Below are 25,516 nucleotides of genomic sequence, written 5' to 3'. Positions count from 1 at the left end.
CTTAAAACACTCTTTGTCTAGTTAAGCCCAGTTCTTTTTTTGATGAAATAATAAAGCTGGTACACATTGCATAACTAGATGTCAGGGGAGCATGGCTGGGAAGTTGCTATGATGTGTTTGAAAAAAGGAGGGCCCAAGGAGAGGTTATCTGGGAGGGGTGGGGGTCAAGCAGGTTGAAGGACTAAGAGCTGAGGCCCCTCTAAGGGGACAGAGGTCAGCCCTTGGAGAACACATTGGCCAAATGACCGTTGCCATACTGATAAGGGACTCATTGAAAATCAAGAATAGCACTCAAAGTAATGGTAACAGATTAGGAGAATAGACCTTAAAAATTAAGTTTTAGGGGAGAAAAGTGAAGTTATAAAAAATATTTTTTTCTTCTTTCCTTGTGAAAAAAGATCTGTAGTTGGTGGGAGGCCTTAACTGGTTAGAATTTAATTCATGCAACAGTGACAAGTCCTTAGATCCTCTGGCTCCTCACTAGACTTGGGAAACATTTCTCTCTCTGCTTCTGCTCTTGTGCCTTAGAGGTTAAGAGTTTCTGCACTCCTCCACCCTTCCCCTGTCAGTACCTAGAATACTGTCTCTAATGAGTTTAGGCTTTCACTAGAAAAAAATTTAAACTTAAAAATTAGAGGGGTTCCTTTCTCTCCAACAATCCTTTGTCCAGTTACACAAGACTCCACTGGAGCAGGTGAGCTAAGCAAGCTTTGAAGGTCTGGATGTAACTGAAGGGGAAATGCACCCAAATTCCTAATTCCCTTCAGGAAGTTATCTTGTCAAGGCAAACATACTTGTACACATGCCTTTATGTACATGTATAGGTATTTCTGAAAAGAAGTTCCTAGAAAAGGAATTACCAGAACAAAGGTGCATACATGTGGATTTTTGTTGTTGTTCAGCCACTAAGTCACGTCTGACTCTGTGACCCCATGGACTGCAGCACACCAAGCGTCTCTGTCCCCTCACTGTCTCCCAGAGTTTGCCCGAGTCATGTGTGTAGAATCGGTGATGCTATCCAACCATCTCATCCTCTGCCACCTTCTTCTTCTTTGCCTTCAGTCTTTCCCAGCATCAGGGTCTTTTCCAGTGAGTCAGTTCTTCATATCAGGTGGCCAAAATACTGGAGCTTCAGCTTCAGCATCAGGCCTTCCAATGAGTATTCAGGGTTGATTTCCATTAGGATTGACTGGTTTGATCTCCTTGCTGTCATGATACTTGTATACAGATGCTGCCTAATATCCTTCCAGAAATGTTGTACCAGTGGATACTCACCCCAGTAGTGTATGCACATATCCATCAAGAGGAACCTTAAAATAGTCCAATGGAATGTTTTTTTCTAAAGGTTTGTACTCAGAGAAAAGACTGAAAAACCTTCCCCTCAGTCTCTCAGCATAGAGTTGGAGAGGCTTTCCTGAGCTGTAGTAGTTGCTTTATTGGTAGAACTCTTCAAGGTCAGGGTCTTGGCTGCTCTCTGTGCTTTTGATCCTGGGATAAAACACACATGTACGCTAATAGGCAGCAGTTATTCCACTGTCTCCAAGCTGAAGGCTGTAGACAGTTGTAGTCAAGCCAATGAGAATATGAAATAAGAGAGGTTATGCTGGAGACCCTAGTTTTGTACTTACTGTGTGTCTCAGTGAGACTGGCAAAACTAAAACAGAAATTCACTTACTCTATTTAGTCCACTCTGCCCTTCAGACTCTAGGGCACCAATAACATCAAAAGGTGCACGAGGAAGGATGGGAAACACTAGTTTTTCAGTCCAAAATTGTGAGTGGGAGACAGTCTTGAGCGCCTTTTCCTCCTAGGATATTTTTACCAGTCCTTCATCAACATAGGTATTATTTAGAAATGGTACCCTTCAGCTCTCTCAGACATCCTGATCTATAAGTGTAGGTGTCAATGGGTTGAATTGTGGCCTCATAAAATGATGTGTTGGAGTCCTAACCCCTAGGACTTTGGAATGTGAACTTATTTGGAGATGGGTCTTTACAAAAGTAATCAAGTGAAAATTAAGTCATAGGATTGGGCCCAATCCAAGATGATTGGTGTCCTTGCAAAAGGGGAAAATCTGGACACAGAGACAGACACACACAGGGAGAAGATAATGTGCACAGGAAGGCAAAGATCAGGGTGATTCATTCAGAAGTCAGAGAATGCCAGAGATTGCTAGTGAACCACCAAACACTAGGAGAGAGGCAGAGGGCCAATTCTCCCTCACAGCCCTCCAAGGAACCAGCCTTGTCAACACCTCGGCTACAGACTGCTAGCCTCCAGAACTATCAGAAAATAAACTTCTGTTGTTTAAGGAAGGCAACTTGTGGTATTTGTTAGAGCAGCCTAGCAGACATACTGGACAAATGCTCACATATTTTCACATATTCATATTTCACATGCTCATATATTATAAAGTTGATTAGTCCTTTCTGAGGGCTTTTTTAGAATCTAGATAATAGAGTCCTTTTTTTCTCCATCCATACTTGGGATTCCTCTCATCAGTCAACCTAATTGCCTCCAAATAGTTTTCTTGACTGTGTCATAATTCACATTGACACCTAAAAACCCTTTAAAAGGAGACTGTAATCTTGCTTCATCTATTTTAATCCCTCACCTAATGTTTTTCTAAAATACTTGACAGGCAATACCAAATTTCAAAGTAGGAAAAGTAGAAAGCTCCTGTATATTTTTTGTTTATTCTTTAGATTAGGGTCAGCAAACTATAGACTATATACTGAGGCCCAATTCACCCCACCACCTGTTGCTTTTTTTTTCCACCACCTGTTTTTGTAAATAAAGTTTTATTGAAACAGAGCCATACACATTTTCTTACATATTACTGAGTGTTGATTTCACAACTACATAAGCTGAGTTGAGTAATTATGACACAGAATTTGTGGTGTACAAGCCTAAAATATTTAATATTTGACCCTTTAGGAAAAAGTTTGCTGGCTTCTGCTTTATTTCAGTGTGTGAGTCACAGAATGAGCAAGATAAAATAAGATCACAGACTTCTAGGGATGGAATGGAATAGGAGGGATGGAATAGGAGAAGGCAATGGCACCCCACTCGAGTACTCTTGCCTAGAAAATCCCATGGACAGAGGAGCCTGGTAGGCTGCAGTCCATGGGGTTGCTAAGAGTCGGACACGACTGAGTGACTTCACTTTCACTTTTCACTTTCATGCATTGGAGAAGGAAATGGCAACCCACTCAAGTATTCTTGCTTGGAGAATCCCAGGGACGGTGGAGCCTGGTGGGCTGCCGTCTATGGGGTCGCACAGAGTCAGACACGACTGAAGCGACTTAGCAGCAGCAGCAGCAGGGATGGAATGTTAGTACTAAGACTGACCACTTCTGAGAAAAGGAGAATATCTGGGGCTGGTGGAAGAGTATTATGCAAATCTGATCTCTCAGAATTAAATTTAGGTAGCCGACAGCTGTTGAGGATGTGCAGTGACATTTGGCAAGGAGAAGACTGAACTTCCTCAAGCCAGCATCGAAGATTCAGCAGCTCTTTTAAGAATACTTATAACTCATTGGTTTAGTTCTTCCTTCTGACTCATGGGAGCTGCTACCAGTTTTGATGCTTAGATTTCTACTCCTGTAACAAATTACCACATACTTAGTGGTTTAAAACAATGGACATTTATCTTACAGTTCTGTAGGTCAGGATACCAGAATGAATTTCTCTAGATTAAAATCAGTGTGTTCACAGTCTGCTTTCCTTTCTGGAGACTCTCAGATGAAAGTCTGTTTCCTGCTCATTCAGGTCATGTAGCAGAATCAGTTTCTTGCTGAAGTCTCTGTTTTCTTGCTGTCAGCTGAGAGTCATTGCCAGCTCCTCGAGGCTACTGCATTGCTTGGCTCACAGCCGCTTCCTTCATCATCAAAGTCCCCAACCTCAGGTAGAGTCCTTACCACACTTTAAGTCCCTCTGATCTCCTTTTCTGCCTTCTCTTCACTGTTACTCATGTGGTGAGATTGGACCCACCCCATAGTCCAACCTTAATTCCCTTTTTATCACATAAGGTAACATAATCACATCTTTCAGGGATTAGGATGTGATAGACATCTTTGGGGGGCAATGGGGAGTACCACAGGAATACTACAGAGATCAGTAAATACTGCTTACTTCTCTAAAATCAGAATCAGTGTAATTTACTTTTTCAAGTTCTATAATAATATGTGTTTTCTAAACAGATTTTACCTTCTTGAACCTATGGCTTTCAACCTATTTTCTTAACTTTAAATAAAGCACATTCTGATGCATATGCTTCTCTGTCTGGAGTAAATCAGCTGTTGCCATACACAGTTTTCTCTTTATACAAAAAATACCAAGTTATTTACCTGGTAGCTCAGCTGGTAAAGAATCTGCCTGCAATGTAGGAAACCCTGGTTCGATTCCTGGGTCAAGAAGTTCCCCTGGAGAAAGGAAAGGCTATGCATTCCAATATTCTAGGGCTTCCCTGGTGGCCTAGATGGTAAAGAATTCTCGCAGTTCGGCTGACCTGAGTTCAATTCCTTGTTGGGACGATACCCTGGAGGACAGCATGGCAACCCACTCAAGTATTTTTACCTGGAGAATCCCCCTGGACAGAGGAAACTGGTGGACTACAGTCCATGGGGTTGCAAAGAGTTGGACACGACTGAGTGACTAAGCACAGCACAGCATACCCAACTTGGAAGCAGTTCGCTTGCTTTGTTTTATTTAGCTTTTTTCTGATGGCTAAATTAACTCAATTACTTTATAAATTCAGACAATTTAGGGAGAGTGAGTAACATTTTGGAGTATATCCTTCTAGCTTGGGGTGTGGCTGGGGTTTGGGGAGAAAGAGAGATTTCTTAAAAATGAGATAATGAGATTATATTACACACAGCATTTTGTAACTTTTTTTTTCAACTTAAGGAAAGTAAATTACACTCTGTGTGTGTGTCTGTGTCTGTTTATATAAATACACTTCATACTGTATACTTTATATATATATACACACACGCATGTATTAGGGAAGCTTTTTCTATGTTACAAAAATTCAGATATATTATCATTCTTAATAGCTGCCTTCCTAGAAATAATTATAAATTGATTTACTCAGTCTTAGTGATGAGCATTTATGTTACAGTTTTTTTACTAATGGGCTTCCCAGGTGGTGCTAGTGGTAAAGAACCTGCCTGCCATGTGAATAATAAATTATCTTGTTGACTACTTTTGATTGTATCCTTAGGAAAATTTCTGAATTATAAGGGTGAAGATTTTGCACATTTGCAAGGCTTTTAGATTTATTGCAACTTATTGCAAATTATCATGAGAAAATGTATATCTATTAATTTATGGTAGTAGCCATGTGTCAGAGAACTTATTTGTTTTGATTTGTTTTTCCCAGACAGACAACGCAACGTGTCACACTGCAGAACCAGCTCCAACAACTTCTAGAAGCCCAGAAATCAGAGGGCAAGTCACTCCTTTCTTCACCCAGGTAATACCAGAAGTGGTAGTGGTTAGGATTGTTAAGTATTTTTAATCTCTGAGCCATTTTCTTGGACTTTCTTTTATTATCTTTTTAGAATATAACAACAGAAGACATTTTATTTTTATAAAGAGGAATAAAAATGAGCTATCATAGGGAAGAAGGCACTGGATCTAGGGTCAGAAGACGTGAGTTTATCTCTGGCTCTGCCATTTCTTCTTTCCATGACTATAAACAAGTCACTTACTCTTTTAGAGTCTTTTTTCCTTCATCTATGAAATAGAACTAAGGATACGTAGGCTCATAAGGTTATTGACAATGGGATTGGGAAAATTTGTGCAAAATTGATGTGTAAAAAAACAAAACAGTAGATACATTTGGTAGTCACAGCATAAGGTATGAGGCATCCCATTCTGGTTATGGTTGCCACCATGGAATGTTTATAGTTTGATTGAAACAGACATTATTCTTATTTCAGTCTTAGTGATGTGGAAGTTATTCACAGCAGTAAAGCCACGCAGTGGTTCATTATTTTAACCCAATAGGAGATCATCTCATATATTTTCCATCCTCTTTCAGTTCACCATCCTCTCCAGCTTGCAGAAAGTCCCAGTGGAAGTCCCCAGACGCAGAGGATGAGTCTGTAGCCAAAAGCAAATCAGGAGTCCAGGAAGGGATTCAGGTTCTTGGAAGCCTGTCAGCATCCAGCCGGGCTAGGGCCAAAGTAAAAGATGAAGATTCTGATAAAATCCTACGTCAGTTATTAGGAAAAGATATTTCAGAGAATGTCTGCACCCAGGAAAAGCTGTCGTTGGAATTCCAGGATGCTCAGACTTCCTCGAGACATTCCAAAAAGATCCCCCTGGAGAAGAGGGAACTGAAGTTAGCACGGCTGAAGCAGCTGATGCAGCGGCCACTGAGTGAGGCTGACACGGACTCCAACAACTCTGAGGACCCCAAGGGCACCCCTGTGAGGAAGGTTGACAGGCCCAGACCGCAGCCCATTGTGGAGAGTGTGGAGGGCGTGGACAGCGCAGAGAGCCTCCACTTGATGATCAAGAAACACACCTTGGCATCAGGACGCAGGTTTCCTTTTAGTATCAAGGCCTCCAAATCCCTGGAGGGCCACAGCCCATCCCCCACCTCAGAAAGCAGCGAGCCGGACTTGGAATCCCAGTGCCCAGGCTCAGGAAACACCCCCTCAAGCCAACCCTCTGGAGAAGCCCCTCAGCCCAGCCCTGACAGCACAGCCGCCCAGAAAGTGGCCACGAGTCCCAAGAGTGCCCTCAAGTCCCCGTCGTCCAAGCGCCGGACATCTCAGAACTCAAAACTTAGAGTGACCTTTGAGGAGCCGGTGGTGCAGATGGAGCAAACTAGCCTTGAACTAAATGGAGAAAAGGAGCGAGAAAAAGGCAGGACCTTCCAGCGGACGTCTGCTGCTAGCGAATCAGGGGATCAGCTCAAAAGGCCTTTTGGAACCTTCCGATCCATTATGGAGACACTCAGTGGCAACCAGAACAATAATAATAACTATCAGGCATCCAACCAGTTGAAGACCTCCACCCTCCCCTTAACCTCCCTTGGGAGGAAGGTGACAGACGGTAAGGGAAACACCGGGAGCTCTGCTAGCAAAGGAAAAAATAAGGCGGTGAGTGCTGTTTGGAGAATGTCCCTTTTATTCCTTTAAATTAATTACACCACAGATTACAGCCCTTGGCCACCTTGAGGGAATCCCGCAAGAATTCTAAATGATGCATGGAAAATCAGACTCAAGCGTTTCTAATGAGATATGTTGTGTTGAGTACCTTTTACTCTTCCTTCGGAAATTGAGAGAGGATGATTAAAGAGGTCACAGGAGATTATATCCTGGTCCTTCGATTTCCCCAAGTAGTTTGATTATTGAGAATTAGGAGTTGTAGACGGGGAGGCATTTCTATAGGATTAGATTACAAAATCGATATGAAATCAGGCCCCTCTTCATCCCTGATTCTGCCTCAGGAAGAGTTAGTTCTCCTCATGTGACTGGACAGTTTATTCTTGAGCCCAATTAAACAGCATACAAATAGAAATTCTATTTCTAAAGACTTAACTACTCAGCTTTAGAAAGACCTTTGAAATGAATATGCCGCAGTGACCTCCACATTGGCATTTTATGACACAAGCCCCTAAGGAAGCCCTAGTGGTCTACAGTGCTTGCCAGCACGCAGGGGATGGCAGAGTATGTGCCATGAACTACACTGTACAATTGCATTTATTGTAAAACCACATGTTATAATCTGGATTTAAATCCTGTGAATAAGAGATACGAACATCTTTTTAAGTAATGTTTCGTGCATGCTTTGTGCCTGCTATGCCCTTAAAAACATGGTATAGCAGCCAAAATGTGAAACCCTCTGTGAAATAGAAGGACCCAGAATATCCTTCATGGTAACTAGAGAGTCAACACCTGCATAATTCATTATTTGTTATAAGGTACAACCCCATTCCGGTGAGGTCTAAGAACTTTCCAGACTCTTTTTGCAGTACCAAAATCAAATTTTACTTAATATCACTCCAATTAACAGCACACAAATTTTAATTGCACATTGATTTCCACCGAGTTGTCTTTGTTATAAAAGACTAGCTTTGTATTTGCTTCAGCTTAGAAAAGCCATGCTTGTGCCCCCGAACACCAGGCTCTATGGATTAAATATGTCCAAACTTACATTGCTGGAATAAAACTCTTCCAGGTAACTTAATGGGTCCTCTCACTGAGGAGTCAAAGATCTCAGCAGTTCCGCATGCACCGTAAAGTGTGTCCGAAGCTTCTATCCTTTAACCTGTCTCCTGCATGCCTCTTGTTTATTAAGACATGTGCATGTGCTGAGCTTGTTGCATGTGTTCAGATGATTTTTAATTGCACCTCTCTAGGAGATGTACGGCAGCTGCATCAATCTTTCCTCTAACACGCTGATTGAAGAGCATCTGCATAACTATGCACGGTACGTGGTGCTAGGGGTGTATCCACAGCAGTACCAGGCCTTCGCTTTAAATTGCATGACCTTTTAAATGGTGGTCCTAGGGCACCTTTTGCAGGCGCTGACACCTAGGAAGTAGAAAATTCCGACTCCTCCCCCAAATAGAAGCTGGCAGATTTGTAACTGGTCCTTAGAAAGGGAGCAGGTACCCACCCTAATGGAGAGGCTTCATTCCAGTAGCAGAGGGCAGAGGAATCTGCTCAGATCACAAACAATCTGTGCTTCCCAGCTGACCTTGACTTTCAGTCTTTGTTTTAATGGTGGGCTTCCCCAGTAGCTCAGATGGTAAAGAACCCGCCTGCCAATGCAGAAGAGCCAGGTTTGATCCCTGGATTGGGAAGATCATCTGGAGAAGGGAATGGCAACCCACTCCAGTATTCTTGCCTGGAGAATTCCATGGACAGAGGCGCCTGGTGGGCTGCAGTCCATCGGGTTGCAAAGAGTCAGAGAAGACTGAGCAACTAACACTTTCACTTTCTTTCACATGAGTAAGTATAGAAATGACACTTCCTGCCATGGGTGGAGTGAGTCAGCCTCCTATCATAATCAGAACTTTGAAACTGAGCTGAGGTTCTTCATTGCTGGTTGTAGACTGAAAGCTCCCTTAGTCAGCAATCTGCTGCCCTCAGGAGAGCTGAGGTCCTGCCATGCTGCAGTTAGTTCAGCATTCAGGACTGCAGTGCTGGTCTATAAGCCAGGCTGTGAGAACCCACCACCATCAACAACCAAAAAAGGCCTTTCTTCAACACAATATTTGTGATTCAAAAGGCATGGACTGTGTATATAGAAGGATCATCTCCAAGGTCCCCAGTGACTCAGGTTGCTCCTTGAGCAAAGTCCTTCTTCGGCATAGCTTTCCTTCATCCCCGGGATACACACAACTCCCTAACAGAGCAGGAGACAGGAGGGTGCTTAGAAGAGAGCAACTGACAGGGAGGTACTACAGTCAAGTGCCTCTTGACAGGTTATTCCAGGAGAGATAAACCTCTAACCCCCTTTCAAAAGGACTAATCATCTAAATTAAGACTATGGCATGCCTTTTAGCACCCTTCCAAAATCCTCCAAAATGTTTGTGTGGAGATGTGTTTATATATGATAATTACAGATACACAAATACAAGCGAATGTGTTGTGGATATAAACGTTGGTTCAGAATTATAAGGTGTAAGAAATGTCACTCTGTTTTTCTTTCCCTCTAAATCAAATTTAATCCACTTCACGTCTCTGTTCAGGCTAGAGGAAAAGTAAATCTGTCATTTTACAGGGTCCCCCTAGGGATCTCATTAATTCCATACATAAGTTGAAGGAAGCCCCTTGAAGCTCTGGTATTTACGGGTCACCCTCATTCTGCTCAGGTCAGGCTCACATGTTGCCTAAGTCTGGGCTGCTTCCCACCACATTGGGGCAGGGCGTCTTGGCCAGTGCTAACAGCCCAGTGCCTGAGTTGGGAAAGAAATAGAAAAAAAATACCCATCCCCTTCCCAGATGTTGGTATCAGCCCACTTCTGTTTCTCCCAGCCTATCTTGACCCTCCTTGTACCCTTCTGTGTCCACATCTTAGGTTCTGTCTTCTAGTATCTGAAAAATTCTGACTTTGTCCTTAAAGGGAAATCACCAATAATACTCTAAGGCAAGGAAGCACACAGGCTTGGGGAACTCCTTTGAAGCAGGAGGGAAAATACCTCTCATTTCTTCCAGGCTCCCACAGCACCTGAAAACAAGATAATTAGTATCACAGTAGATTCTCCTGCTAGATATATTTCATCCTGTCTTCTTACAAGCAGGGAAACAAAGCTAACAATCTACTATAATAGGATTACAGAAATCAGAGCACAAAAGGAGGTTATGAGGCTACTCAGATATCTGACAACTGGGTTAACACTTTCCTTCTCAGTTAAAGGAACAGTCCTTCTGAAGACTCAGTTTTGAACCTATCAGATTCACTGGCTTTATGTATTAAGAGAGTTTTCTTTCAGTAATAAAGAGAAACCCCAAAATTATAATTCAGTGTATTTAGATAAACATCCAGACCCCCTCCCCCTTTCTATCATATAAAATCAATGTGTATTTTATCATGGTTTTAGTTTGACATGTGTTCCATGAAAAGTGAAAATGCACTAGTTTGTCCACTGTAGAGTGAAAAGTTTTCTCCTATTCACTCACCACACACAGAGGCAGGGAGGACCAGCCCAGTTCACTCCTTAGATAAAGTAAGGATGGCTATATCTAGTTGAAATAAAGATCCCTCAAATTAGCATGGAAATGTGAACATGCGAAATACCTATTTATTCTCGTCTTGCCTTTGGGATCCATTAGCACGGGCATCCCACAGAAAGGGGGAAAAAAGGAAAAAGCTCAAGTGCCTATCTACCAGTGATGCCTTCAAATCTTGACCCAAGAATTTTCTTGAAGGCCACATGGTTCCTCTGGGGAGCAGGGACTGCCTGGGATCATGTAACTTTGGAAAGCAGTGGCAGTCATTGGGTTGAAGTTGGCTCTCAGCATTATGCCACTGGTGACCCTATCAGAATGTCCCTGGGAGAAAGACAGGGGCAATGGACCCTCCTTCCAGCCCTATCCTTGGTCACGTTTTACTTCCTAAGATTTTTTTTTCAGTAAAGGAAAAATAGAGAATGAATACAGCATTCTAATGTCAGCTCTGTGAGGGGGTTTCTGTTTGCTATTTATTTTTCCAAAGTGGTCACAGTTTGATAGCAAAGAATCTAAATGTCTTTTCAATGCCCTTTAAAATTAGATTCAACTCTGTTACTTGGAATAGTTTTCCCAGTGTGTTTCAACTGCAGAGGATGACTTTGTTTATAACAAGCAGATTTATCTTTACTTTTTTTTTATAAAGGACAAGTTGGTTTTAAATTATTACAACTCCAAGGGAATGTTGGCAGTTACTTATCTTAAAATGCCAATAAGACATTCATTTCCCAGAGTTTAAGTCTATGTGAGATCTGTAACACATAAAATGAGCATCGATTCCAGTCCCTGATAGGCAGATGGCATTAACCCCTGGCCACCACTAGTCATATCCTCTCTGACCACAGTGGCACCATGGCCTGAGGGGTTAGCATCAGGAAGCCCCTAATCCTATCACCAACATGAGAGCAGACTCCTTAAAAAGACATTAAGCAATAAACACCATTAGTGTGGGTTTTACTGCCAAGGAATTAGCCACGCTGGGACTTATACATCCAGAGCCAAGAGCTAGTAGCACATATTTCATATAGATGTCAAGACTGTTCAACAGCCACTTCAGAAAGAGTGGTAAATTTGAACTGAAATGATGTGAAATGATGTAAGGATATGACAGTGGTCATCTGCTGTGCCCAGTTTGAGGTTAGAGTTCAGGGTACCCCTGCTATGCATGTGCACACACACACACAAACACGCACACACACACATCTGTCCTTATTGCCAGGAAATATTACTAAACAGAAAAGTGAGCCAAAGACAGGGAAGACATTGGGAAGGTAGAGGTGAGGCCCTGGCTGAAACCTGTCCCAGGCAGTGTATACCCTCGGCCCCACTGAACAGCATTCCAGAATCATGATAGAAGATGCAGGGAGAACAAAAAGGAATCTCTGATCCTGGTACTAAAGCATTTTGCCATCATTTCTCTGGGTATAAATCAAATAACCACACCTTAATCTTAAAACTTCTGACCTGAAACTATTTTCAACTTTTAGAGATTCTTGAAGGGATAATTACCTAGTCATAGGGGTGTGACCAAACTAGCTGAGATTATGTTGATTGCATAGTTCTAGACTGAATCCCTGAGAGCAGACTGAATCTTACCAATTTAACAGTTCAGAAAAGCTTGTTAGAGTGCCAGTACTAAAAGGGGGTTTGGTAACCCTGTAGACAGAGTTTCTGCCCCCACACTACAATTTTATGTTCTAATCTCTGATATGAAGTATATTTCTCTGTGTTTTTGCATCTGATACAGTAGTTCTGGGGTCCAGAGCCAGGAGAAGTTGGTGTACCTGTGGTAACCACCTCTGCCTCAGAAATCCCTAGAACTCCTCTGTCTCCTTTCCCTATAGCCTTCCCCACATTTGCCCAGTTTTCTCCTGCTCAGCTCTTGTCCCGCCCACCCCCACCTCTGCCTCCCTAGGATTCACATTCATTTCAGAGAGAAAATTTCATACAGGTCCCTATGATGTGTCCCAATCTGAAACCATTTCTCCAGATTACATCCATGAAGTGACAGCCTCTCCTTTGAAATGGGTCACAGTTTTGCATTGTTCTTGGCTGTTGCCTAGTAGAATCCTGTGTGTGGAGAAAAATGCCCATGTGATGGGGAATTGTTCACATGATCAGCTCTTTCCAGTGTCTGGGCACAACTTAGCAAACCCTTTATAAAATCTGCCAGAGTTTGCAAGATTCATGAGAGTGTGATTCACACATGGAGTTTTTATTCATAAGTTCCTTATACCCTCTGGGAAAAGGATAAAGCATATTCTATCATAGGAAGACAGTAGAACAAGGTTTAGCATCAAAATGTGATGAGTTGAGATATAGAAGAAGCTATTGCAAATAAGAATCCATGTTCTATCTCAAAGCACTGCACTTGGAAGGCAAGAAACCAACATGTGGAACACCTATGAGCTGCAGGTAGGAGGGGACAGAGGGGAGGTCTACCTTGGAAACCAAAATCCTCCCATCAGAAATACACTCTTTCAGCATACTCATCTGGTTTAAGTGTACTCCCAACAGTTATGAACAAACAGTTCCCTTCTCCCTCCTCCACCTTCCTCCCCTCTCCCTTTCCCTCCCCCACGGTCCGGTTTGGAATCGTATAACCTCCAAAGGGGACGAATGTAGAACCAGTGTCATATTTGCACCACACATCTGCCACTGCTATACTGTCTTTGCACATTAAACGGTCTATAAACTCTCCTAAGCCTCGAGTTTTAAAGAAGCCGTAAGTCACTTGAGTTTTTAAAGTATCAGGTAGAGACTTTACCCAAACATCTTCTGGTATCTTCACTGAGAATCCCTGCTCCAACCACAGCCATCCGAGCTATCCCTTCTCACCTGGAGGACAGTGTAGCTGTACATCTCTCCTGCATGTCAGATCCCTGGATTGCCAGTGTCCTTTGTTTCAATACTATCATTAGCAATTTTGCCGTGCCAGAATAAGGCATGTTCCTTCATTTAGCAAGAGAATAATCAAGAGAAAATTGAGAGGATGTAGTTAAAACATGGTCAACTCCATGAAAGGTGTAAGAACTTCCTGGGAGTGGTAACCCTAAGTAGCACCATCATACCCCAGTCTGTACCCCGGTGTCTAGTTTGGTGCCTGGCACAGGGTAGGGACTTTAGGATATATGAAGGAGAGGAAGCTAGAGAGAGGGATAGGAGGAAGGATAGGGAAAAGAAAAGACCAAGCAAGCCTGTCATCCTGAAGAAAGAATGGTATGCTCTGTAGAAGCCTGCTGCTGCTAAGTTGCTTCAGTCGTGTCTGACTCTGTGTGACCCCAGAGACAGCAGCCCACCAGGCTCCCCCATCCCTGGGATTCTCCAGGCAAGAATACTGGAATGGGTTGCCATGTCCTTCTCCAATGCATGAAAGTGAAGACTGAAAGTGAAGTTGCTCAGTCGTATCCGACTCGTAGCAACCCCATGGACGGCAGCCCACCAGGCTCCTCCGCCCCTGGGATCTTCCAGGCAAGAGTACTGGAGCGGGTCGCCCTAGGCCTTTTGATTACAAGTCTACTCCCCTACAGTAAGTTTAATATTGAGTATTTCAAGTATATATTTTTATTCTTTGAGCCAGAATCTCATTTTTTAGAAGATGGGCATTTATAGATATGCTCTCAGTGAAGGTGTGAAGGAGATCACAGAAATAGCTAAGTCAGTCTACCTATTTTGGCCATCAGTAGGAATATGTAGTGCATACTCATGGGCCAGTTTAGACAGATTCTCTAAAATAACTTGCCATCTAGTCACCCTGGGCTGTAGAAATATGGAATCCAGGCACAGATGAGTCAGCAGGTTAGATTACTTGAAAAACTGTTACTTAAATTTAAGCCTTCTTTCCAATTTTGGTCACAGAGAATGTGATTTTATATCCAAAAATGAAATCAAGAGCAGTAAATTATCTGAATAATTCATGCCAGAATTACCCAAACACTTTTGCTTTTTTAAAAAAATTTGAATACTGGTTATTCAGGACTAAGTAATTGAAGGGTTCAGGGAGTCTTGAATCATCCTGATATTATTCAGATAAAAGCCTCAAATTAACATTTTACTTGGTATTGACTCAACTCTAATCATGCTGGGTTTTGTTCTGCACAAACTGCTTTTAGTGTCTTTAAACACAACACCCCTTATATTAAAGTAGAAATACTCCCTCAGTGTCTAAATTATGATGATATCCTTAGACTTTTTTTTTAAGTTTTATTGATTTTTATATTTTTTTGTCCAAGTGCTATAGGTACATATGATAGTAACGCCTTATAACAAAAACTGGCTGTCCATGTGTCCAACCTCCCCTGTTCTCATTCCTACTCCCCTGAATCAGACATTTGCTTTGCTTTTAGGTGTTTTAACTAGTATTCTATATTTCTCAATAATGCGCTTATATGGACTTTCAATTTTAGATATTATGCTGTCTATCGGCATCTTACTATAGAAAATAAAAATGATAGCTGCTGCTTATAAAGCACTTACAATGTACCAAAGAATATTCCAGGTACTTCATGCATATTGACTTTTAATCTTCACAATGAATGACACAATATGGTAGATATTATTATTTATCTAGATTTTCCAGATTGGAAACCAAGACACAGAGAAATTATACATCTTGCCCAAGATTACACAGTACCAGTGGTAATAAATTATGTATCCAGGGTTTCAGCTCAGTTTGGTTCCAAAATCCATGTTCTCAACAATGAACCAAATTTGGCCAGCTCTATTTGGACAAATTTGGCAACCAGCACTGCCCCCCATTTCAACACACACACACATATACACACCTGCTTCCTCTTCCCACCGTCAATATAGTTGTATCACTCTTGGGAGTTAAATCAGTATTTGGCATTTATTATTATTCAGTTCAGTTCAGTCGCTCAGTCATGTCCGACTCTTTGCGACCCCATGAATCGCAGCACGCCAGGCCTCCCTGTCTATCACCAATTCCTGGAGTTCACTCAGACTCACGTCCATCGAGTCAGTGATGCCATCCAGCCATCTCATCCTGTGTCGTCCCCTTCTCCTCCTGCCCCCAATCCCTCCCAGCATCAGAGTCTTTTCCAATGAGTCAACTCTTCGCATGAGGTGGCCAAAATACTGGAGTTTCAGCTTTAGCATCAGTCCCTCCAATGAACACCCAGGACTGATCTCATTTAGAATGGATTGGTTGGATCTCCTTGCAGTCCAAGGGACTCTCAAGAGTCTTCTCCAACACCACAGTTCAGAAACATCAATTCTTCGGCACTCAGCTTTCTTCACAGTCCAAATCTCACATCCATATATGACCACAGGAAAAACCATAGCCTTGACTAGATGGACCTTTGTTGGCAAAGTAATGTCTCTTCTTTTGAATATGCTGTCTAGGTTGGTCATAACTTTCCTTCCAAGGAGTAAGCGTCTTTTAATTTCATGGCTACAATCACCATCTCCAGTGATTTTAGAGCACAAAAAAATAAAGTCTGACACTGTTTCCACTGTTTCCCCATCTATTTCCCATGAAGTGATGGGACCAGATGCCATGATCTTCATTTTCTGAATGTTGAGCTTTAAGCCAACTTTTTCACTCTCCTCTTTCACTTTCATCAAGAGGCTTTGTAGTTCTTCTTCACTTTCTGCCATAAGGATAGTGTCATCTGCTTATCTGAGGTTATTGATATTTCTCCCAGAAATCTTGATTCCAGCTTGTGCTTCTTCCAGCCCAGTGTTTCTCATGATGTACTCTGCATATAAGTTAAATAAGCAGGGTGACAATATATAGCCTTGACATACTCCTTTTCCTATTTGGAACCAGTCTGTTGTTCCATGTCCAGTTCTAACTGTTGCTTCCTGACCTGCATATAGGTTTCTCAAGAGGCAGGTCAGGTGGTCTGGTATTCCCATCTCTTTCAGAATTTTCCAGTTTATTGTGATCCACACAGTCAAAGGCTTTGGCATAGTCAATAAAGCAGAAATAGATGATTTTCTGGAACTCTCTTGCTTTTTCCATGGTCCAACAGATGTTGGCAATTTGATCTGTGGTTCCTCTGCCTTTTCTGAAACCATCTTGAACATTTGGAAGTTCATGGTTCACATATTGCTGAAGCCTGGCTTGGAGAATTTTGAGCATTACTTTACTAGTGTGTGAGATGAGTGCAATTGTGCGGTAGTTTGAACATTCTTTGGCATTGCCTTTCTTTGGGATTGGAATGAAAACTGACCTTTTATTATTATTATGGCTGTCTAAATAGTTATCACAGTGGATATGTGCAATGTACTATTGTTACATTTATTTATGTAACTTTGTTTTCCTTGAATATAATAATTTTGATTTTTAAGTATGTAATTTCTGAACACTCTGCTAGAGACAAAAACCCTTCTTTCAGTGCATTCAGACAAATCAGGTACCTCTCTGTTTCAGTCTATTCATGGAGACACCATCTTTCCTTTGCCCCAGTCTAGATTGCTGCTATCTGGCAGTGCTACACAGCTGTAACCATGCAGTTTCTTATATACATTATCCTGGGAATTGCCTTTGGCTTTTCCCCTGTGATTTCCTGAATCTGTCTTTTCCCTTTTTGTCAGTCTGTATGTTTTCTTTGGTAAAGACAATTTGCATCCTGTGGAGGTGAAGGGATGCTAAAGGTTTTGAGGCCTTGCCTGCCTGAAAATAGCTTCATTTTGCCCTCATATGGATTAGCACTATTTGGCTGGGTATAGAACTCTTGACAGGAAACTAATTTTCCCTTAGAATCTTGAATAGATTATTTCATTTTCCTCTTGCTTCTAATGTGTCTGTCAAGAAGCTCAGCTTCTCCCTAATTTCTAATCCGTTGGAAGCTTTTATGATTTTTCTCTTTATCTCCAGTATTTTGATTTCATGGTACTTTGCCATGATTCTATTCTATCTATGTGCTTTGGTACTGGAAGTGTTTTTGTACAATTTCTTTGAAAATTTTATCCCCTACTGCTTTTCTGTTCATTTTTCTGGAAATACTGTTAATCTGATGTTCAACACACTGAACTGATCCTTTTCTAACTATTTTTTCTATTTTTCTAAGTATTATCTAACTATATTTCTCCTATTTTTATCCATACTTTTGCTTTTTCTAAAAATTATTTCTAGGATATTTACTCAACTTTACTTTTCAATTTCTAACTTTTTATTTCTTTGATTATTGTGTTAATATTCAGTAGCATTTTATTGGTTTTCTCTTTTTTTTTCATAGCACTAAGTATGCAAGACTTATTTAAATTTTATACTCAAATACAAATACAAATGTATATGTTTATCTTTCCTTCCTTTTTACAATAAAGATGGCATCCTTTACACATAGTCTTGCTTCTTGCTTTTTTTATCTATCATTTTAGAGGTCTTTATGTATTCATTAAAGAGAGCTTCTTCATTCTTTTACATAGATATGTATTCTTTATTTGTATAAATGTATTATTTTTAATTCTACATTTTTGTTGAGATTCTGGTTTTTCTTGTTGATTTGTAGCAGCTCTTTATGTATTATAAATTATAAGAATTAGCTCTTTGTGATACAAATAGCAAACGTTTTCCTCAGTTTTTCTTGTTACAATTTTTTGAAGTTCTTATCACCCCTTATATTATCTCTACTCACTTTGACTGCTGTTTCTCTATTTATCCTGGTCTCTGTCCGTCATAGTAGCACTCTTCTCAAACATCTGGTGATCCCTAACTCATTCGTATTTAAGAATAAGACACTAAAACTGAACAGAAGCTCTGGCTTGTTGACTGGTAGATATTGCATCACACAGACTGGTTAAGTACTAGGCTCTTGGGCTGGGAAACTCACTGTCAGTATTTGTAGGACTTTTCTTTTGGCAGTTGACTTCTCAAGATAAGGAAACTCCAGTCTCCTCCTAGGATCTATTAACCTACCTTCCAGGAATCTTTGGGTTAAAGTAACAGGGGATAGGTTGACAATTGTGTTTTATAACTTTCACCTAATCCTATGGTTTTCACCCCTTCAGCTGAATTTAGAATCTCCCTGGTCCATGCCTTGCAAATTGTAACCTACGGTCTCTCTTCACATTGGGAAAGGGACAGTCACCTGGCTGCATTAGGTCAGGAAGGTAATCTGGGTATGAACTGGTACTTCCAAAAAGTTTTAAAATAGTCTTCCTATTTTCAGCACTCACACAGCACCCACTGCGACTTTCAGAAGTACATAGGGTTTCTAGTTCCTGTATCATGAACATCAGTTTGTTGGGTTCCCTGACTGTAGGCTTAGATTTCTGCTTTTCCTGCCTGCTCTGCTAAATCAATTCCACATGTTCATCCATTTTCCTGTTTCTGAAATGTTATTGGCAGTTTGTGTGTGTTATCATCTCCTCTTCCATTTCCCTTATTCATTTAGGTTGGTGCCTTTTTTATTCATTTGCATGTTCTTTTGTAAGAAGGGGCTGATTAATACTATATATTCAGTCTATCATGCTTAATTGGAAGTTCCTAGAACATCTTTTAACCAACCAGGTTTTTCCTTCACACTCTTCCCTTTCTTTCCCGTGAACATCTCTCTAAAGTTCTGTTCAGATGAACTTTAAATAAAAATAAAAATTACAACTTTCAGACAGTGATGATGATTGTTATTAACCAGTCTAAGAATAAACTACATAATCTTTGTAAGCAAGCGTGATTTTGAGGGCCATAAAGCCATGCTTGGAGTTCTCCAGTCAAATGTGGCCTCATGTGAGCAAGTACCATTCCCAGAAACAGTTTGTTTTTGTCTGTCGTAGCAACAAGAAGGAATTTAGTAGGATGCACACTTGCTCACACCCAGAAGATAATTCCTGTCTCGGAGATTTTACACCCAGAATGGGACTAATATTTCAATGAAAATGAGTGCTTCTTCCCAGGGGAAATTCACATAAAAAGCAAAACTGTTCCCAGACTTGAGCTGGTACTTCTTTCCATAGATTTACAAGGTGTTGTGTATTGAAGGGAAAACAGCACTGTTGTTCCCTAGGCTCTTCTTTTTCCTATAGATATACCTACTTGTGTTTTTCCACCGTGCTACTACTCAGTAATCACACACCCAGAGCAAAAGCATTTCCTTTAAACTATTAATACTCAAGCTTACTGGAGAATAAAAAGTGTCACCAGTGAACCCCATGAATAAAATATACATATCTCTTGTTTCAATCTAACAAGCAGTACTACTCTTCCTGTTTTGTTTGACTGATAAAATTCATTTGACTGTAGAATTTTACTTGGATTCCAATCGGCATGATTGAGTAATTACTTCCGGGGCCAAATTTTAAAGTATCCATATAGTATGTTATTACATGACTATTCCTTTTATTTAAAGAGTGGTTTGTATGAAAAAAAAAATAATTTTCATTCTGGAATGAAGTGTTCTTCAGTGTGGTTTGTGTGAGGATAATTTCCATTTTGGGTGAGCTGTTTAGTGGCATTGTATTGTAACTTGACTATAGTTTTATCTAATTTTGGCCTTGTGGTTTGTCTTCCACTTAGGCATGATGACATCAGTAGAAAAATGAAGAAATCCTACAGTATAAAGCATGTTGCTGAGCCAGAATCAAAAGAACTCTTCTTATAAATCACTTTTTTATAATCTCTCATTGCTGCCCTTTGGACACCATTGGAAATTTCTGGACTGTCCTCTGTGGAAATAGAATCATGAGAACAATGCCTCACCAGCAGAAGACCAGACGATTAGGATGCCTTAAATTTATAGCACTAGCGTATATAAGACACATTTTTGGGTGATATTTGTATATATAACTTGTTTTTAAAGAGATGCAGTTTGAAAGCATGATTGGGCAAATGTATGTTTTTTAAGATTGATTCAACCTCCCCACAGGACATCCACCAGCCACTGACACCGCTTTGTCTCATCAGTTGCATGGGTGTTTGCTGATGCTGGTTGAACCCTCCCTTTCCCCATAATATGGGCAATTTGGGCTCAGCTTCTCCGGGAGACCAGGTCAGTGCTGTTGTTATCTGTCGAGTGTTTTTTTCTGTCGTTTCTACTTTTTGTATAAAGGAAATAAAACAATGTTAACAACCACCTGTAAGCTTGGGGCACTTACTTTCTAATAAGTCTGTGATGTTCTGATTTCTAAGGGGCTTTAAGCATATTTTGACTGCTGGTATTTTATTTCAGGAACAAACTGCCCAGTTGAGCTGCTTTCCCATAGGGGTAAAATAAAACATTCTACTTTTCACTAAAGTACTAAAGGATCAAACGGGTATATAAAGTAAGTCAATTCCTTCTGTCTTTTCAAATCTCAGTGTTGACAAGAGAAAATATTAATGACAGCTAAGGATTTAGCCCCTTCTTGGGTCTCTTTTTTTCTGCCTCTAACACATGATGAGGCCTGTCTAATCCCTTTAGGAGACAGTGTGGAGCCTGAGTTCATAACAGCCCTATTGTTGATGCAGCTCTTTGAATCCATGTAAGAGTAAGTTCCAGATGGTTTTGTCCTATCGTGTGAAAATGTATTTCTGTTGCAACTTCAAGAGTTTTATTTTCAAAGCGTTGGCATGGTCTGTAAGAGGCCTGTCAAGTTTTAGTTTGAAAGTAGTATGTATTCTTATCAGAAGGAAGGAGCAGTGTATGCTATTAGCAATTACTAGCAATGTTTCTGCCATCAACTGTGGACCATTCTGTGTCCTGGTGGGCAAAATAGGTCAAGGTACTGAATTAACAGGCAATTTTGAAAAGGTGGGTCATTCAACAAACTTGGGCTTGATGACATGCAATGAAGTTTAGGAGAAGGAGGTAATGGTTAAGTGCCTTTTATGTACCAGCCATGCTTATGTGAAGGTATTATGACTTTCATTTTATAGATTAGAAAATTAAACTTCAGAAAGTATAAATTCCGTGTCCAAGGCACCACCACTAGCAGTAGCAGACTTGGCTTTGGTACACGCTTGTTCATTGTCCTCACTTCACTGTCCGTCTGTCCTGCACAACACTGTCTTCTTAGTGCATGGACCACTGGACTAGCACACAGGAAGCTTATGGTGCTGTGGTGTTGGCTCTGGTCCTGGACACCCCGTTAGTCTTGGGCAAGGGACACTGCCTCCTTAATAAATCTGGGGAAAGGAGGAGACTGGCATACCCATCTAGGAGGTAGGTTCCTTCCAACTTATAGAGCAGTGTGTCTGTGAATGTCAGCTAGTCTACACTGTCATTCATGTCCTGTGAGAGCCTGGTGCTGCGTGTGGTTCTACGTTTCCCCACATTGTCTTCTCCTCCAATGAAATGCCCTGTTCTGACTGTGGCCCTTGACCTCACGTGCCCTGTTCGTTTGCTTCCTCACATTTCACTGCTCTGTCCTAGTGTGTAAGATTCTAAACGAGAATATATGGCAGGCGTACGTGAGAAGTGGATTCCTGTGCTTTCTGTTCAGTGCAGAGGAGGTGATCCTGGAATCATAAGTGAGCCAACCTTCAGGACTTATCCCTCGAAAGGGGTCTACAAAGGAAGGAGATCCAGAGAGTGCTCTCTCTGCCCGCCCTCCCTTGCACTTGCAGAGGCCCCCATTTTGTTCTTAGGCTGTGTTTTTAAACTCAAAAGTTGAAGGGGGCTGGACATTCTGCAGAGATTTTATGAGCCAGACACAGAGTTTCCAATTAAACATAGCAAAGGAAATGTGAGGAGTTTGAAAGAAAGAGATGCTACCTTGACCTAGAACATTCTGGCAATCTGATTGTTTGTTGAAACTATCATTTTAGATACCACAGTACTAACGACAGAAGAACAAAGAATTTTTTTAAAAAAGGTAAAATAGGCAAGTCGAACGGATTCAGATGAGCCAGATTGTGAGACAATGCATGCTATGTTTAACGATGTTTCTAGGACACTAAAAATGCTGGTCTTAAATCACACGTGTACAATATCTTTACTGTCCAAGTTCCTTATGACATGGGTGAGTTATGTGTGCTTGAAATTAGTAGACATGATGTTTTCCTTACCACAAACTTAGTTTTGTGCAGAATTTTAAAACTGAAGACACAAACTCTTTATATCCTTATAGAAATCAAGACACACTTTCATGTTGAAGAGTGTTTGATTTTAGTAAGCACAGCTTTGGGGCCCCAGCCCCCACTGCCTCCCTCCCATCGGACTAGTAAAACGAGTGAAGCTCTATCTGCATGCCTAATTACATGCAGGGAACTCAGCTCTGCTGTAAAAAAAACTATCACAACATCTGTCAGCATCTTTTAAAGTCTGGCTGCTTTTATGTCACTAAAGGGACTTGTATTGCCAAAGTTCAACACATCAAATTAAGAACGTTTGTTAGAAAAGATAACAAGATACCAAACCTTCACCACTATGAATGGATTTAATTCCCATTATTTAGTCTCACAAAAACTTGTGTCAAGACCTCCACCCTAATAAGAAAGTTCTAGATGTATATCATGGCGTTGGGAGTGTGGGGAGACTCTGGAAAGGGTATCTTAAAGAAGTGTATTCTTAGAAGTTTGTTTTCTCAAAGTGAATATTCATAAACCACATCCTGGTTGGTACAGGCTGGAGGAAATGAATATAAAGTAGATATTTAAATAATTTCCCTGAAAGACTCGCTGATGAAAGATGGGTTAAATATTATTTCTTCAGTAGCCTCCTATAAGCTTAATGTTAACTTGATAAAGCAAAGTAAGAATAAGGAATTTATTACAACAGGATTGATACAGATTCCCCACATAAAATGGAGTTTGTGCTGTCCGTTGCCCGTAACTCTCATTTGTTGATCTATCTATGTGTTATCTTCTGGTCACACATTATTCTTTAACAATTGCATAGCTTTCTGTAACTTTTCAAGCATTTCATTTGTGTCTCCTAATGAGACCATAAATTTGTTGATCTCAGTCGTCTTGGTTGTTGATCTCAGTAGAACCACCTCTCATAGATGGTGGCTAGTGACTATCTCCTAGCAACTTTTCAATACTGTTCTCTTCTTCTCACTTCTCCCACATTCATCATATTCTGCCCATTTCTTATCCTCTTTTTCTCTCCAGTTCCTCCCTTGCTGTCTCTCCTTCCTCTTTACTGTCATCTTCTCACCCTTTTCTTCTCTCTTCTCTACCGTCAATTCTCAAGATCTCAAAGCCCTTTATGTATGACCTTCCTTGGAAGAAACCTGGCAAAGAAACTGCAGTAAGTAGAAATGTGTTGGACCCGTGTTTTCAATGAAAAGTAATCACCTCTCCCTTCACCTAAGCATATCAGTAGAACACTCATCCTTCTATATGCTGAGTAGTCAACAATCGATGACTGATCCATGCCAAGAATCAAGCCCTGTGCTAGGCACTCTCCTTGAGTTAAAAGAGACCCAGAAGTCTGTATCAACTGTAGCGGGCCATACAAGGAGACAGAAGTCTACCAAACTGTATTTAGAGGGACCTACAGAAAAGAGTCTTCTCATTCATTTATCGCAGTAGTTTTTGCTGCACTTTAGAATCACGTGGGGAAGCTTTTCAAAATCTGATGCCCAAACCAAACCTCGTAACAAATCCAACTTCTTGGATAGAACCAAGCATCAGCATTTATAAAATCTCCCCCTGGACTCCAAAAGTCCAAAAGTGCAGTCAAGTTTTGAAACCAGTGCCTTACTACCAAAGTGTCATTGGGCACTGTCAGTATTGGCCTCAACTACGAGCATACTCGAAATGCAAAATCTTCCTTCTGGCATTTACGATGGCCTCCATTTTTAATTTTGTTATGGATGCTCTGTACTATCTATTGAGACAATATTTGAGAAGATAAGTTGACAGAAAAAGACCCTTCCTCAAGGAGAGGGAAAGAATGACATACCCCTACACCTGGGATAGGTATGGAGAAAAGATTATTAGGTCTAGGGAAGTATCACCGGGGTCCTTGCACTCTTAGGTTTAATATGCCTGTAAACTGAAAATCAGATTCAATACTATAGTTGCCTATGTAGGAAATTTATGAATCATATAATTATAGAAAGCAAGGCTTCTTTTCTGATTCACATAGAAGACAGAACAATAACTTTTCCATAAAGGATGGGGTCTTTGCCCTGTGTGCTTAATCATAATGTGGCTAGCTTTTCAATTGTTATTTCCCCTAATTTCCTAAAATCCTTGTTTATAGAAATCAAATCATCAGAAAGCTACCCATCTGGCAGTGGCAATCACCAAGATAAAACACATTGAAGCAAAGACTGAAACCCAGTCCCCCAACCACCACTGCAGGGCCTCCCCATAACATGCCAGCAAGATGCGTGTGTTTTATGAGCTCACTCCCCAGTACAGTGCTGTATCGTGTGCAAGATATGTTCCTTTGTTTACACAACACACACTGATACCTATCACATGTACAGCTCTGTCCCTAACAGTGGAACTACAACCATAAATCTATGGTAATATATGCATAGTTGCTTTTGATGTAATGTGCAAAATGTGAGTTAAACTTAAATTTGAAAAGTATAGCAATCTGTTGTGTTGTCGTCTTGTATTTTATAAATATTTTTTTTTGTTCTTTCTGTGGAATGAGTTCCTGGAGTCGTTCAGCCAACGACAGGAACAAGGAATGAAGAAGTTAAACTATTTTTTTGTGGCAAGACTATTCCCGTCTCAGTATCCTTTCTCCCTTTTTCCTAATTAAGAGAAGTCAAACGTGCTGCAGTAAAATTACTTTCCCTGATGCCTGTGAAGTTAGGAATGACCATGTGACTCTGTTCTAGCCAATGAAGCGTCAGTAGAAATCAAGCGTGCATGCGTGGGTGCGTAGTCGTGTCCGACCCTTTGCTACCCAGTGGCCTGTAGCCCACCAGGCTCCTCTGTCCGTGGGATTTCCCAGGCAGGAATCCTGGAGTGC

At 40.9% G+C, this 25,516-nt stretch overlaps 1 protein-coding gene across 6 annotated transcripts in view; it reads left to right on the top strand.

Moving 5' to 3' along the window:
• Positions 1 to 20,731, top strand: part of SNCAIP (synuclein alpha interacting protein) — a 164,221-nt gene extending 143,490 nt beyond the window's left edge. For 4 of the 6 annotated variants that reach the window (XM_070793258.1, XM_070793259.1, XM_070793260.1 and 1 more), the window contains 4 exons: positions 5,384 to 5,476; positions 6,047 to 7,115; positions 8,378 to 8,448; positions 20,176 to 20,731. In XM_070793258.1, the coding sequence (XP_070649359.1) occupies positions 5,384 to 5,476; positions 6,047 to 7,115; positions 8,378 to 8,448; positions 20,176 to 20,260 (1,318 nt within the window). In that variant the 3' untranslated portion in view covers positions 20,261 to 20,731. The remainder of the gene's footprint in view (positions 1 to 5,383; positions 5,477 to 6,046; positions 7,116 to 8,377; positions 8,449 to 20,175) is intronic. The other 2 variants (XM_070793263.1, XM_070793262.1) reach the window with 2 other exon arrangements.
• Positions 20,732 to 25,516: the final 4,785 nt, after the last annotated feature.

Source organism: Bos indicus, chromosome 7, assembly GCF_029378745.1.
Source record: "Bos indicus isolate NIAB-ARS_2022 breed Sahiwal x Tharparkar chromosome 7, NIAB-ARS_B.indTharparkar_mat_pri_1.0, whole genome shotgun sequence".
In the NCBI taxonomy this organism is placed as follows: Eukaryota; Metazoa; Chordata; class Mammalia; order Artiodactyla; family Bovidae; genus Bos; species Bos indicus.
The sequence above is the reverse complement of the archived record's forward strand: the minus strand, read 5'-3'. Positions and strand labels throughout refer to the sequence as shown.